Source organism: Equus przewalskii, chromosome 13 (assembly GCF_037783145.1).
Source record: "Equus przewalskii isolate Varuska chromosome 13, EquPr2, whole genome shotgun sequence".
Taxonomy (NCBI): domain Eukaryota; kingdom Metazoa; phylum Chordata; class Mammalia; order Perissodactyla; family Equidae; genus Equus; species Equus przewalskii.
Genome location: NC_091843.1, coordinates 84,390,899 through 84,405,989, shown reverse-complemented (window position 1 = coordinate 84,405,989; position 15,091 = coordinate 84,390,899). Strand labels below are relative to the sequence as shown.

Sequence of the window (15,091 nt, the reverse complement as noted above, 5' to 3'; positions counted from 1 at the left end):
TCTGTTTCTATGAAAATAACCGTATTTTTCTCCATATATCTATTAATAACATAAATTATAATAATATTTCATAATATTGAACCATCCTCACGTTTCCAGAATAAACCCCACTTGATCATGATTTGTCATTCTTTTAAGGTGCTGCTAAATTTTATCGCTAATATTTTAGTTAGAATTTCTGCATTTGATAATGAGATTGGTCTGAATTTTTTTTTTCTTTCTCAGTTTTAGGTATCAGTATCAAGTACATTTCATTAAAAAAACTAGGGACCTTTCCTTCTTTTTATGTGTTTGAGATGTTAAAAATAGCATTAAAATGGCCTGTTCCTGAGTTTTGGTAAACTTATCAGTGAAACCCTCTGAACCCACTGGTTTGGGGGAAGCTTAGTTCGTACAGTCTTTGCTATTTCTCACGTGGTAAATGGTCTTTTGATTTTCTGTTTCTTTAGGAGACAATTTTGATATATTGTATATTCCTGGAAAATTGTTCATCTCATCCAGGTTTTAAAATTTATTTACGTACAGATGATTAAAATAGTTTCTTATTCTTTCAGTTTCTTCTATGTCATTAAAGTAGTTTCCTTATTTTGTTTATTTGAGTTTTCCCCCTTGTTTCTTGATTAAACTGGATAATGATTTCTCTCTCATTTTTTTAAGAACCAGATCTTGGATTTATTTATTTTTCTGGTTTATGATTCACTGATCTCTGCCTTTTATCTTTTGAAATTCTGCTTTACGTAGTTTCTTCTAGTTTCTTCAGTTGGATGCTCAACTTATTTATTTTCATTTTTCTGTTTATTAATATAAGTATATAAGACTAAACTTTTTTCTCTGACCACTGATTTAGCTGTATCCCATTGTTTCCAGTGTGTAGGTTTTCATCATTGTTAATTCATTAATATTCTGCAATTGTGGCTTTTTCTCAAAAGTTGTCTAAGAGAAATTGTTTTAGGCATGTAGGTGATAGAATTATTTTTTTATTTTGGCTTTGTTAATAGTTTTCAAGGTTTATTGTATTGTAATCAGATGATGTCTATATTATTTCTACTTTGTAGACTATATTAAGGTTGTCTTGATGGCTTGGATATTTGTCTGAGTCATGTATTGTATGAGGATGTGGTTTGGCTGTTATAGGGGAAACCTAAATTAACAACAGCTTAGACAAGTCTATTTCTCTCTCACGTAACTGGGAAAGCTTACATAGTCCAGCGCTGGTTTGGCACCTCCACAGTGTCAGGGACCCAGAACCCTTCTGTCTTGGTGCTCTGCTTTCCTTAGGATGTTGACCTCAGAATATGGTCAGATCGATTCCTGTCATGTCTGAATTTCAGTTGGTAGGAAGGAGGGAAAAAGAGAAGCTCAGGTCATGGCCCTTTCTTTTAAGGGCATGGCTTAGAAGTTGCACACGCCCATTGGCTATAACTTAGTCATGTGCCGATACCTGTGTGCAGGTGCAGCTGGGCATGGAGCTGTTATTCTGCACAACCTTGGGTCTAGTTAGAATTCAGGGGATCATTATGTAAGAAAGAAAGGAGAATGGATGTTGGAGTAAGACTACTAGTTTCTGTGACACATTAACATACATAATTAGTTATGTTAAGTCTTATACCCTACTTTTTGTGTGCTTTTAAAAACATTTTTAATTTAATTCTTTGAATAAGTAATACATTCACACAGTTCAAAAACCAAAGAACAGAGTCATACCGTGAAAAGCCTCTCTCCCCGCCACCCAGTCCTGCCCGCTCACTGGCCACAGTGGTTCGTTTATTAATCAACCACGGTTAGTAGTTTCTTTGTGCATGTAAGAGTGAATACAAATATAGATTCTTATTTTCTCCTCCTTTTTAAACAAAAGGCAGCATATTATATATCTTGCTTCTGTTGTGTTCTTTGCTTTTTTTTAACTTAGCAGTACATCTTGGAGCTCTTCCCAAGGTTCCTCATTTTTCTTTTCTGGGTGCATCATATTTATGTGTGTCTTATAGTTTATTTAACCAGTCTCCTGTTGATGGACATAAAGGATAGTTCTAATCTTTGATATTACAAACAATGCTGTAGTGAATAACCTTATGAGTGTACCATTTTTCGTGTATGAAAATATATGTCATCTTTAATTTTTTGGCCATTTGCTCTCTTATGGACTAAAGCAGTTAGTCTCCAACTGTTGAAGTATTTTTGTCTGTTTCTTCTCATACCTTTGTAGTTTTTGCTTATTAAACGTTCATCATATATCATTTGGTGCATATTCATGTCTGTTTTATCTTCATTAAGAATTCTACCTTTATTATTGGTCCAGCCCCGATGGCCTAGTGATTAAAGTTCAGGGTGCTCCACTTTGGCAACCCGGATTTGGTTCCTGGGTGTGGAACCACACCACTTGTGTGTCATTGGCCATGCTGTAGCAGTGGCTCACATAAAAAAAGGAAAGAAAGAGGAAGATTGGCAACAGATGTTAGCTCAGGGAGAATCTTTCTCAGGAAAAGAAATATAACTAAAAAAAGAATTATACCTTTATTGTTAAAGGATCTCCTTGGTCTTATTTAATGATTTTTTAACCTAAATTCACACTGTCTTCCTCTTTATTTGTCTTGAATAACTTTGCCTTATTCTTTTCTTTGAAAAATAAATTTATAGAGTTTTATTTTTCATTGACTCTTTTAAGGGTGATTTATTGTCATTTTAAAAAAATAGTTTTAAACGTATCAAAAAGTTGCAAAAAATTACTACAGCTCCTTTACCCAGATTCCCAAATCACCATTTCCTGCGTTTGTCCATTTTCTCTCTCTCTCTCTTTTTCTGTTTGTATTTTTTCTGGCATGATGCCTCATCATCCTTAAGTACTGCAGCGTGTACCTCCCCAGCTAGGGCGCTCTTCTGTGTTGCTACTAGGCAGCTTCCATCTCAGGAAACCAGCATTGAGGCCACACTACCATGTAGTCCACAGACCCTGTTCAGATTTTACCAACCATTCCAACAATGCTTTTTATTTCCTTGTGGTCCAGGAAACTCTCCAAGAACATGCATTGCATTTAGTTGTCCCCTCTCGTCAGTCTCCTTCAATCTGGAATAGCTCCTCAGTCTTTCTCTTTCATATACTTGACACTCTTAAAGACTGTAGGCCTTTTATTACGAAGATGTCCTCAATCTGAGTCAGTTCGATATTTCCTCATGACAAATTTCAGGTCTTCCATTCTTGGCAAGCTCATCATTTACTTTCTCATCATTTACTTCCCCAGTTCTCAAATCATCCCTTTAAGCATCCCTGCTTGATTATAGTGGCAGATGGTATTTAGAAAGCAAAACCTGTGAGTTTAATCATTGCTGCTAGGGTGTCATTGCTTCTAGGTCCTCTCAATGGACAGAGCTGAGGAATATATGTGTGTGTAGATGTGTGATTATGGTCTGTGTGTGTATGTCTGTATATATAAACACATCTATACAGACATACACACACACGCCTGCCTACATATACATCTATAACCATTTCTAATCTGTCTGTGTGTATGTATATTTATATTTTTTGTTTGTTTGTTTTTTTAAACAACCCATGAGTTCATACTGATACTTCCGATTTCAACCCAACTCCTCAGGGTTCTTTCTAGCCTTCTCTCTTTCCATGTTGTTAAATTCCTTAGCAGATGCTTAGATACCTGGCTTCCATTAATCTAATCAGACAGTCTTTTTCTTTTAAAAAAAGAATTTAACTTATTTACACTTGTTTATAACACAGATATGTTTGCTCTTGTTTCTGTTATTTTTTTGAAACTAGAACACTTGCTATTGTTATAGTTTTTAAAAACATTTCACTGTAGCTATTTTCTTTGTTTCATATTTTTAATTATGATAATTTGTTACTTTTTTTCTATTTGTTATTTATTTCTGCTACTTTCTAAAATATGCTTGATCTACTTCTTTACAAATACCCATTGAATTCTATGAGCAATAGTAAAATTAGTGCATTTCTTCCCCTTCTCACCTCATTTTAGTTGGCCGTACTCTCTTAATGCCCAACTTTGTGCTTCATACTGGATAGTAGATTGGCTGGCTGGAAATTCTTGGCTCACAGACCTGTCCTGGAAGATTGCAAAGGCATTGCTCTCCTGTTCTCTAGTGTGAGTGTTGACATGGACAAGTGTGAAGCCAGCCTGATTATTTTTTTGCCTTAAAAGTGACTTGATTGGTGAGGATGGAGAGGATGGCAGGAACTGAATGTAGAAAGGACTCTTTGTCTCTGAGGCTCAGTAATTTTACTAGAATATGTCTCAATATGGACCATTCTGCACCAGTTTTCTCAGGGGTTGTGGTGTTCTTTTCAATATGTAGGTTCAAATGTTCTTCTTTTCTGAAGTATTTCTGTGAATTTTATTTTTAAATGCTTGTCCTATTGCATTAGTAACACTGTTTTCTCTTTCAGGGACTCCAGTTATGAATATGTAGCTTTCCTTTCCCTATCTTTGGTATCTATTATTTTCTCTTTAGACTTCTTTTCTTTTTATTTATTTGCATTTTATTTTACTTGATTTTATGATTTGTCTTCTGTGTCCCATACAATATTTTCAACAATATCTGTTCTCCCTTGAATACCTTCAGATTTCCCCTTATTTCTATAATAGTATTAATTTTCTACTTTTTTCCTAAGATCTGCCACTTAGTGTTTCGTCATCTGTTTTCTTTCATCTTGCAGCCTCTTCCCTGAGCTCATATCTCTGCTTTGTGTTCTTTCTTTAAAGAGGTAATGGCATCAGTTAGAAAGTTTGGTCATGGGTTTCATCTGCTTTCTGGCATTCTTTTTTTTGTTTGTTTTACATCTGTTTCAGCTGTCTGAAAGTTTTTTAAAGATGAGGTTTTTATTTCTCCATTTGCCATTTGTTTTCCGTTATGTTTTCTTGTACTCTCTTGTGTAGAACCTCTACCAAATTTATTTTGATTGCTCTACTTTAAAGACAGTGAGTTTTCCTGGACCAGCTCCTTGCCCCAAGTTTGTCTGCAGAGGCACCAGGACTATGCTCCTGAGGACCCAAGTCTCATGTGTGCATTTTTTTAGCCTCTGACTTCTCCTCCATCAATGGAGATGGGCAGTTGCAGTATCTCTAAGTAGAGACTTTCATCTGTCTGTTAAATTTAAAATTGTGGGTTTTGACAGGAACAGGCTGATTCCTAAAACTATGGCTTTCCTCTGTTAGCTCTTTCCTTGATTCCACTGCTTTTTGGGACCAAACTTAATCCAGGGACCCACTCCCAGTGTTGCAAAGTGTTTGGGTGGAACGTGCACTCATGTAGAAGTGTCTTTGTGGGCTTTCTCTGTAGTCTGCGTGCCTGGTCAGGTGCCCTCTACCTCCTCACATGCCCATCTGGCCTCAGTCTCCGTTGCTACCGGGAACCTTTCGCCTGTTTTGTAATTTGCAGTTTCAGCTCTTTCTTGATTTCATTGAAGATGAGATTTCTGTTTTCGTTCTTTTTGCTGCCTTTGGGTGATTCCTAGGAGAAAAAGGAGGCAGTGCTGACTTTATAAAGGCTGCCATATTCAAATAAGAAGTTCCTGCCAGCCCACGTCTTTCGTTGTCTACCCCTCAATTTCCTCACCTTCCTCTTCCTATGCAGTCAATTACTCTCCCGAACTTTCTCCTTTGAGGATCACACTGTGTTCGAGCCAAATTCTTAACCTCTGCAGCATTTAGGTTCTGCTGGTCACCCTCCATTTGAACTCCCTGTCCTTTGGCTGATGGCTCTGCACGAAGTGGGTCTTCTCCTTCTCTGTCTCGTTCTCCTTTGTGTTGTATTGTCCATTTGTTTTCCTCTATCCCTAATTTTGGGTTTCTCTTAACTCCATCTCTTTCAGCGTCTTTTTTTAAATATGAAAGGTAAAACAGCCAAGCTTTAATGGACCATATCACTAGAGAATATCTTCATAATTGGGGATAAGAAGAAATTCTTAAACAAGACAGAAAAATCACTATCCATAGAGGATATATTTGAGTAATTTGAATAGATTAAAATTCAGAAATTTTTTCCATCTAAAAATACCAGGAAGAACATGAACAGGTTAGGCACAAAGTTGGGGAAGATTTTTGTAACTCAAAAAGGCTCTAATACGGAATTTATAAGGAACTATATATTCTGTTATTTCTGTGTCACTATTTGCTCTATTATTGAATGACAGGTGGATTGTTTCATGGTTTCGACTGTTTCAAAGAGTGCAGCTGTGAGCAGTCATGTATTTTATACACACACACACACATCCTGGTGCACATGTGCTGCATTTATAAAGGTTGCATAGGAAGGCAACTTGTAGGAATAGAATTTCTAGGTCATAGGTTATTCATATTTTCAACTTAAGTAGATAAGGCTAAATTGTTCTCCAAAGAAAATGAATAAACTGCAGCTACGTGTTTCAACTTGGGTAAGTTTTACAAACAATATTCAGCAAAAGAAGCAAGACCAAAAAAAATATTATATACCTATGGTTTCATTTATATAAAATTAATTAGCAGGCAAAAACTAAACTGTATTGTTTAGGGATGGATATATAGGTGGCTAGTAAGAAGAAAGTAATAACGAAAGAAAATAAAGAAAACCAAGAAGATGGTACCACAAAAGTCAAGGTTGTGAGGACTCCAGTGGGCAGGAGAGGGTGTGACGGGGCAGTGACATACAGGGGCCTCCTGAGGTGCTGGCCACAGTCCGTGTCTTGATTTGTGTTTTGGTTACACTGGAGTTCATTTTATAATAATTTGTTAACATGTACATTTATGTTTCATGCATTTTTTCCTATGTATGTTATTTCACAATAAAAAGGGCTTAAAAAATGAAACCTGAGAATTGATTTGAGTGAATACAATTTAAGATACCCTTAGGCAATTTTATTTTTCCTATTTCAGATTAAATTCAATGGAGGATTAAGAGAGACAAAAATAATACTGGAAAGCTCTCCTTTTAACCTAAACTCATATCTGTGTCCTTTTATAAGGTTTGTCACCGTGGTGCTCAAATAAAGTAATAAAGATGCCATTTTAGCAAAAACGTAGGTTTTTAAAGTAATTCTCATTTTTTCTTTTCTGTGTTCTCAGCTGTAGTTTAAAAATTCTTTTTGGTTTTCCACATAATACTGCTGGGGAACAAAATCCAAAGCACTTTTCTCTGCTACATTTTCAGGATGCTGTCACCATCCTGAAGGACAGAAACGTGTCAATATAACAGGAATATATACCATGGTTAGACTATTTCTTATCATTAATAGAAGAAATGCTTTGGAGATTTTCCCCTGCATTCTGACATGTTTATGGGGAAAAGCAATATGAAACCACTTAACAGCTTTGCATTTTCCTAGACTCTAAAGCAATAGGAGTAATGTCACTAGAAAAAATGAAAATATAAAATTTAAATAACATTAAAATTCTGAGCATATTCTTACATCCATAATAAATCTGCATATATTATTGTTTCTTTTTACCTCCAGAAGTAGATCTAAATTTATTCTGTTTGGCCTTAGTGACCCCTCTTGGCATTCTTGTATCTCATGCAAAAACCCCCAGAAGGGACAATGGGGCCGCTTAGAAGTGTGATGCTCGGGTCTCCTCACAGCCCTTGCAGATGTGCATCTGACTCTGTGCAGCCACTGAAGAAGCCTGGGCAGAGCTGCAGTTCTGTGCAGGAAACAGATTCCCTGATGAGCAACACAATCTCCTCAGTTCTTTTGTCCCAAATTTGGCCCATTTCCAGTGCTACCAGTCTGGTTTCTAAAGCCATTTAACAGTCCTGTAATTCAGATACAGCAGTTACCTAATTTAAACAACGGCCATGTGAATTTTTTTCTCTCTAGTCCCTTTGATGTTGATGAGGGAGTGAAACAGGAAAGTATAGTACCGCCATTACTAATTAATTTTTTCATCCGTGTGAATTTGGGTTAGAGACGAATGAAAGTAACTGTTTTTAGCCTTATTGGAATTCCTCGTCACTGTTTCTTATCTTTCACTTTTAACTATATAATTCTGTTTTATTTTAATGCAGGTACAGTCTGACTATTTGGACTGGAAAAAATGATAACTATTCCACTGAAGATTTGCTTTTTATTAGAGACCATTTTGACAAAAAACAAGTTTTCTATGACATCTTGGAACCACAAAACCATGAATTTAAACAAGCCATTGGAATCAAAGTTAATCTCTAAGAAGAAGATTCTTCTAAACTATTTCATGTCTTGGTTTCATAATCCTTCTCCACTTTGGTCTGAATTAATTACCATGTGAGTTATGATGATTGATTTATGCTCCAATTCATCCAAGCAAAAAACGCTTGAGTGCTTACTCTGTTATGCATATGTCCTTGGAATCCTGTACTTACCGAGAAGATTTGGTAAGAGATTTCAGTGGGCCTAGTCTAATATTAATTTAGGAAAATGATGCTTTAAAACCCTTTATAGGAAATAATTTTGATATACTGGAGATAACTGAAAGGATCGCATGTCATACATAACACAGGTATAAATCATATTTTGTTGGCATTTGTATTACAGAGATTCCACAAAAACATGGCACCCTCTTTCCTTTTTCCTGGAGAACTGGTTATTTCAGAAACTTCAAAAGAGTAAGAGGGCTTTAAAAATGTTTTTAACTTTCACAGGGGCAAGGAACTTTCTCATAACAAAGTCAAATCCGTTTACTGAAAACAATATAGATTAAATTAGATGAATCTAGAATTTCCATATTGTTGGGAGCATGCTGACAGCTACATATGTTTTTTGTATCTTTGTTTTGATCATAGCATCTTATCTATAGTGAGCAAAATAGTGTGGGAGAGCAGAATTTTACTCCTGGCAATCTATCATTTGATTTCTGTTTCTCACCAGTACCACGTTAGTCCAGGTCCTTGTTGTATTACTAGAATTGCAAAAACTGGTTCTTCATGACCCATTCCTCACACTCTACCCGGAGATGCCCTGAGTATCTGCTGAAGAAAACACTTTTAAACACCTCTTTCTTTAAGCCAAATCAAAAATCTCCAAGGTCTTCTTAAATTCAACTTTATTGAATTCTACTGTTTCAAGACCCTTCATAGTATAGTCCCACTCTAAAAGTCAACTCAATGTCCTCCAGCACAGGCCACTTCAAAGATGCCTACAACATCAGTGGTCTCTAGATCTTACTTTAACAGTTAACTTTAACTGTTTAATATTGTTTGCTAATTGTGTCATACGTATCAGTTATGTCTCCTCAGCCAGACCATAAAATCCTTCACAGTAAGGGAACGTTCTTAACTATCCTTTACAGTGTCTGGCATAGTCCTGAACAAGGCATTCAGAAAAACATGTTACTTCTTGGATTTATTGAAAAGTAGTTTACCAATGAATGTCCTAATATATGTAATTTGCCTTTTGTTTATCAGCCCTTCTCCCAGAGAATGAAGTAGTTCTGTACAAAGAAAAGAGCTTGGGTTTTGAATTCAGACAGACTTCTCTCAAAGCCCCATCTCGTCCCTTACTAGCCATAGATTTTTGGAAATATTTAACCTCATTGAGTCTTGGTTTATTCATCTATAAAGTGGTAGGTGGGTGGGGGTTAGGATTCTTTTGTAGGCTGTTGTAAAGATTGAGAGAGATTCACAGAATGGAGGCATCTGGCTCAATGCTTATCACGGGGCAGGTGCTCAACAGATGAAGTTAGTTCCTTTTAGACTTATCATATGATCATGTAAATAGATAGATAGATGGACAGACAGCAGTAAGAGATATAACATGAAACATTGTAGACGTGTAAACACTTAAAGAAAACAATTATATTTCCACTTTGAATTTTAGCTCCCACTGCATGCAGTAACACCTAAAACTTCACTTTCTATGCTTATTTGCCAAAAGCAAAAGGTGCAATTTCATAATTATAAAATTTTAAAAATTGTAACAAAGAATAACTTAAAATCATAGTAAAAAATGTTTAATTTATAAATTTCCTGAAATGACCATGCTTTACTTTTATAAGGAAAGTTCAATTTATAAATGAACTGCATTTTGATGAAGTTTGAAATAAAATTTACTTGTCCAGAAGATTATTTTTACTACTTGATTATTTGACCGTTGATAGTATTTTTTTAAATGTTAGTCTTAAGGGAAAACTCTTTTATATTGAGAAATTTATTAGCTGAATGTCACTTAGATTATGACTTAAAGGTTTATTTTAAAGTGTTCTAAAGAACAAAAATTATATAAAATAATTATAATATGTATTCTGTTGAGAAGTAAATTTTTAAGGGATATCCACATGGAATAAAATAACCTTGATCCCTGCTTCCCACGGTACACAAGCAATAGTTTGAGTTGGCTCTTAGGCCTAAATGTGAAAGCTAAAACTAGAAAGCATTTAGAAGCGGCTAAAGGGAGACGTTTTCATGACTTTGCGGTAGGCAGCAATTTCCTTCCTTTTTTTAATTTCAGCTTTATTGAGGTATAATTGACATATAAAATTGAAAGATGTTCCCAGCTTCTCCCTCTTTCCCCTGTATCCCAAGGAAATGATTTCTTATAACACAACACTAACCATAACAGAAAAAACTCGGTTAATGGGTTTTATCATAATTTTAAATTTCTCATCAAAAAACACCATTAACACATATCTGACAGAGGGTACATACTCAGAATCTGTGAAGAACTGTTATAAACTGATTTTTAAAAAGCAGCTAAACAACCCAATTAAAAATGGACAAAAGGGGCTGGGCCTGTGGCCAAGTGGTTAAGTTTGTATAATCCGCTTTGGCGTCCCAGGGTTTCCTGGTTCGGATCCTGGGCGAGGACATGGCACTGCTTGTCAGGCCACGTTGAGGTGGCGTCCCACGTGCCACAACTAGAAGGACCCACAACTAAAATATACAACTACAACTATGCACTGGAGGGATTTTGGGAGAAAAAGCAGGGGGGGGGGAAAGATTGGCAACAGTTATTAGCTTAAGTGCCAATCTTTAAAAAAAAAATGGACAAAAGACTTGAACAGACACTTAACAATTTGGTTGTTAAATAATATTGATATTTTAAAGGATTTAATGTACAGGAATGCAATACAGTACTATGTAGACACTGAAAGTCTACCTTCATTAATATAGAAAGATGTTATATTGCAGGCTGCAAAACAGATGTGTGGTATCATACTATTTGTGTAAAATTGTATGTCTATGTGCATTTCTATACATAGGAAACTATTTGGAAAGAAAGTCACAGACTCAAAATAAGTAGATAGTTAAGTACTTATTTTTCCCGTCCGGGTTCTCAGGCCTAACACTTTGGTGTTGAGGTGCATAGCATCTGGCCTGGCAGAGCAATCCTAGCCCTAGAAGAGACTTTGGTACAAGTCCAATTGTTTAAAAAAATCAGAGCTTTACAAAGTACTGTAGCTTATGGCCCTGTAGGAATGATGTAGTTGCTAATTGGCCAGATATATCCTCATTTATCCAGTGGGAAATTGTTAAAAGTTATTCAGAATGGTTTGTTTATTTGCTTGTTTGTTGGAGCTAGGGTCTTGGATTTTTTCCTTGTCATTAAAAAGATTAACTACCTGGTGAATATATAGAAAAATGCTAGTTCTCTCACGTGGGAATTTACGGTGTGAGCCTACCTGGCAGGAGCCTACAGCCGGCTGATAATCGTGAATTCGTGAGTCAGCACGAGGAAAATAGTGGAGGGTTACAAGGAAAGAAGAGGGTAGTAGTGCTCAGGAACTTCTTGATCTAGAAAATGGGAGTCTAATGATAAGCTAATAACCAGGGCTGGGAAGAAGCGGGGCGGGGTCCAGGAGCTCAGGTCTTTGTCCTCGTTTCTGCTTCAGTGTCACTCAATCTTCACTGAGATTGCTTGTCTCTCCTCTGCACCCAGCGTCTTTTTGGTCCAGGGTCCATAATTTGTCCAGGCACTTGTGTCTTTCATGAGGGAGACATGAGAGGACTTCAGGGCTCAGTAGGAACCCCGGGGGGAGGATATGGGGCAGGCACCTACTCCATGTCCGATGTGCTGAGGCTGTGCAGGTAACTCAGAAATGATTCCTGCCCTAAGGATCTTACGGTCTGGTGGGGGAGAGAGACCTGTAAACAGTGATTTGGGTATAACTCCTGTGATGGAGCTAGTATACCCCAGGTGGTGGTGACAGATGGCAGTCTGTTAATAATTGAGAGGAAACACGTAAGATGTGTCTGGAACGATGAGTAAGAGTCCATCGAGCAAAGGCACGCCAGCAAAGTGGGAAAGAGTCGGATCTGACCTGCTCAGAACGGTCAGTAGAGGCCCCGTACTATGAGGCTGGACATCAGGCTGGGGCCGGATTCATTTTCTGAGCTGAGTACGAGCTTTTCTCTTAGGCGGTGGGAGCCATCGCATTTTACACAGGGAAGTGTTATTATCAGTTTTGAGTGTTAGAAAGGTGATGACAGTGGCATGAGGAGGAGACTTGGCATTCGTGAAGTGAAAGGAGAGGAACCCCTGATTAAAGTGGTAGCAAAGGGAATGGAAAGGCTCAAGAGACAGAGGACAGGTCAAGAAGGAAGAACTCGCCAGAGGTTTTAAACTAGTGAATGGGGCATACGGGGGAGAGGGAAGAGTCCGGCATTTGTATTTTTGGCTTGAGTAGCAGGTGGTGCCACTGACCCAAACAGGATAGGACAGGGGCCAGGTGTGGCTATATTTCTCAGTGATTTGTTGATATTGCTACTTTATACCAACTTGGAAAGAAAAATGAAAACCCCGTCTGCCTGTCCCTGAACTCCCCTCCCTCTCGAGCTTTAGAGAGGGTGCTTCCTTATTTTATTCTGCCAGTCTCTTAAAGAACTCCCCCCAAGTAATTGCTACTTTACTAATATTTTACATTATTTCCTAAGTTTAAACAACTCAGAGTGGAGAGACAGCAGGCAGGGCTTGAAAGGGGCTCCCCAGCCTCCTGGCCTCTCAGTGGCTTTCATTTCCATGTTTCTGCTCGCAGGAGGGACCAGCCTGACTAAATCTAGCGGCTGAGCTTTTCTGGGTTTGGTTGCTGCCATAGAATCTTTGTTAAGGCTGGTCATTGCCCCTTTCTCCTTTATTTCTTCCTTGGGGTGAAAGAATGTAATAAGAGTTCAAAAACGTTAATTGAAATATTGGCTGTGAGAGTCTGTTGCTATTTTGTGAATTCAAGAGCTAATCAAACAACTGCAACGCGGAAGGGCGTGACCTCTTCACAGAGCCTGTTTAGCCCGGCCCCTAAACCAAGGTTCCTCTAAGGAGCCTTTCGTGACTTCCCCAGGCAGACCTGTGGCTTCTCCTGATGCACATCCTCTGCTAGACTATAATTATTTTACAGGCTTGTATTTTGCCCTCAACTGTGCTGTTTTGGGAAATGAAACTATTCATTTTCAATGATGCCTGGTCAGAATAGGCCCTTAACAGACGGATGGACGGATGGATGATGACGCAGCACCTCAGTAATTCTCTTACGCCAGTTGTTCTTACGGTGTGGCCTGCAAACCCCTCAGTTCCCAAGGCACTTTTAGGAGATCCATGAGGTCAAAACCATTCATGAAATTATTTCACAAATAACAGTATTTGCCTGTCTCACTGTGTTGACATTGCCCTGATGGTGGGAAAACAATGGTAGGTTAAATTTTTGATGCTTTAGTATGAATCAAGTTCATGGCATCAAGTAGCAATCATATTCTTCACTGCCACACACTCACATTAAAAAGGAAGAAAAAAGACAAAATCATTGATTCTGCAAACATTATTAGTTTTAGTAAATCTTGATCTTGAGTACACACCTTTTTAATATTCCATGGATGGAATGGGAGGTAAACACAGAACAATTCTGTATACTGTTCAGTGCTTGTCTTAAAGAAAAGCACTTGTTGCAAACTGAACTAGCCATTGTTTTCATGGAAAAAATATTTACTTGAAAGAATAACTGACAGACAAAGTTACTCAGTCTTGGGTATTTGGCAGATATTTTCTGAAAAATGAACAAAGCAAGTTTGTCGCTTCAAGGAAAACAACTGACAGTATCTGTTGCCAGTGATAAAACCTGACCTTTTAAATGAACAATTAGAATTTAGATAAACTTGAATCCATCATTGTGAGCTTGACAGTTCCTCATACTTAAAGACTTTTCTCTGATATCAGTGGTAATAGTAATAAATGTTTTTTATGTTATATACAATGAAATGTTTCAACATTTAGAAGATCTGCATAACTCAAGGAATCAGTATTTTCCAAATGAGTAGTGCATGATGTCATAAAATCTTGCACGGCCGAAGAACCCATTCAAAGTGCAAGACAGAACAATGAAATCTGGTGGAACAGAATATGGACGTTCACTGATGTGGTTTCAGATTCCACATTACAACCACCTTTTAAGAAACTACCATTTACTAAGTTTGGGTCCAGTATCAAAGAAGACCATCCACCATTATCTGAAAAGTCTATTAAATTATTTCTTCTTTTCCAATTACATATCTGTATGAAGCCATATTTTCTTCATACGCTTCAACTAAAACAACATATTAAAACGGACTGAAAGCAGAAACACAGAGGAGAATCCAGCTGTTTTCTATTAAGGCAAAAAAAGAGATTTGCAAAACATAAAACAGTGCCACTCTTCTCACCAAATGTATTTTGGAAAATGTAGTTATTTTTTCATAAAATATTTATGCTAACATGTAATGGGTTTATTGTTCTTTTCAAAGAATTAACATTTTAGAAATTTCCCAGTTTTAATTTTTAATGTACTAAACATTGATACCCATAACCTAGATTTAAAAAAAAACCTTTGGGGTCCTCAATTTTTAAGAGTATAAAGAGTCCCTCAAACTAAAAGCTTTGAAAGCCTCTGTCTCAAGGCGTTTTAGGTGTTCAGCACATATGGATAAAAAGGCTAATGCTATTTCTGCTTTAATCATTTTGAATTCAAAGCATTGTTTCTTTAAGCTATAAAAATGTGTGTAGCACATTTAAATGCATTTTGTGTCTAAATATACTCAATTCTTGAAAAATAGTTCTATTAATTTTTTTTTCCTGAGGAAGATTAGCCCTGAGCTAACATCTGTTGCCAATCTTCCTCTATTTTATACGTAATATATATATTTTATTCCTCTATTT

General features: G+C 37.0%; 1 protein-coding gene across 7 annotated transcripts in view; it reads left to right on the top strand.

The window, feature by feature from the left end:
* Window positions 1-10,036, top strand: part of FAM151B (family with sequence similarity 151 member B) — a 36,097-nt gene extending 26,061 nt beyond the window's left edge. For 6 of the 7 annotated variants that reach the window (XM_070571530.1, XM_070571536.1, XM_070571532.1 and 3 more), the window contains one exon: window positions 8,008-10,036. In XM_070571530.1, the coding sequence (XP_070427631.1) occupies window positions 8,008-8,167 (160 nt within the window). In that variant the 3' untranslated portion in view covers window positions 8,168-10,036. Of the gene's footprint in view, window positions 1-6,967; window positions 7,022-8,007 lie in introns of all 7 variants that reach the window. The other variant, XM_070571531.1, reaches the window with a different exon arrangement.
* The last annotated feature ends 5,055 nt before the right edge of the window (window positions 10,037-15,091 follow it).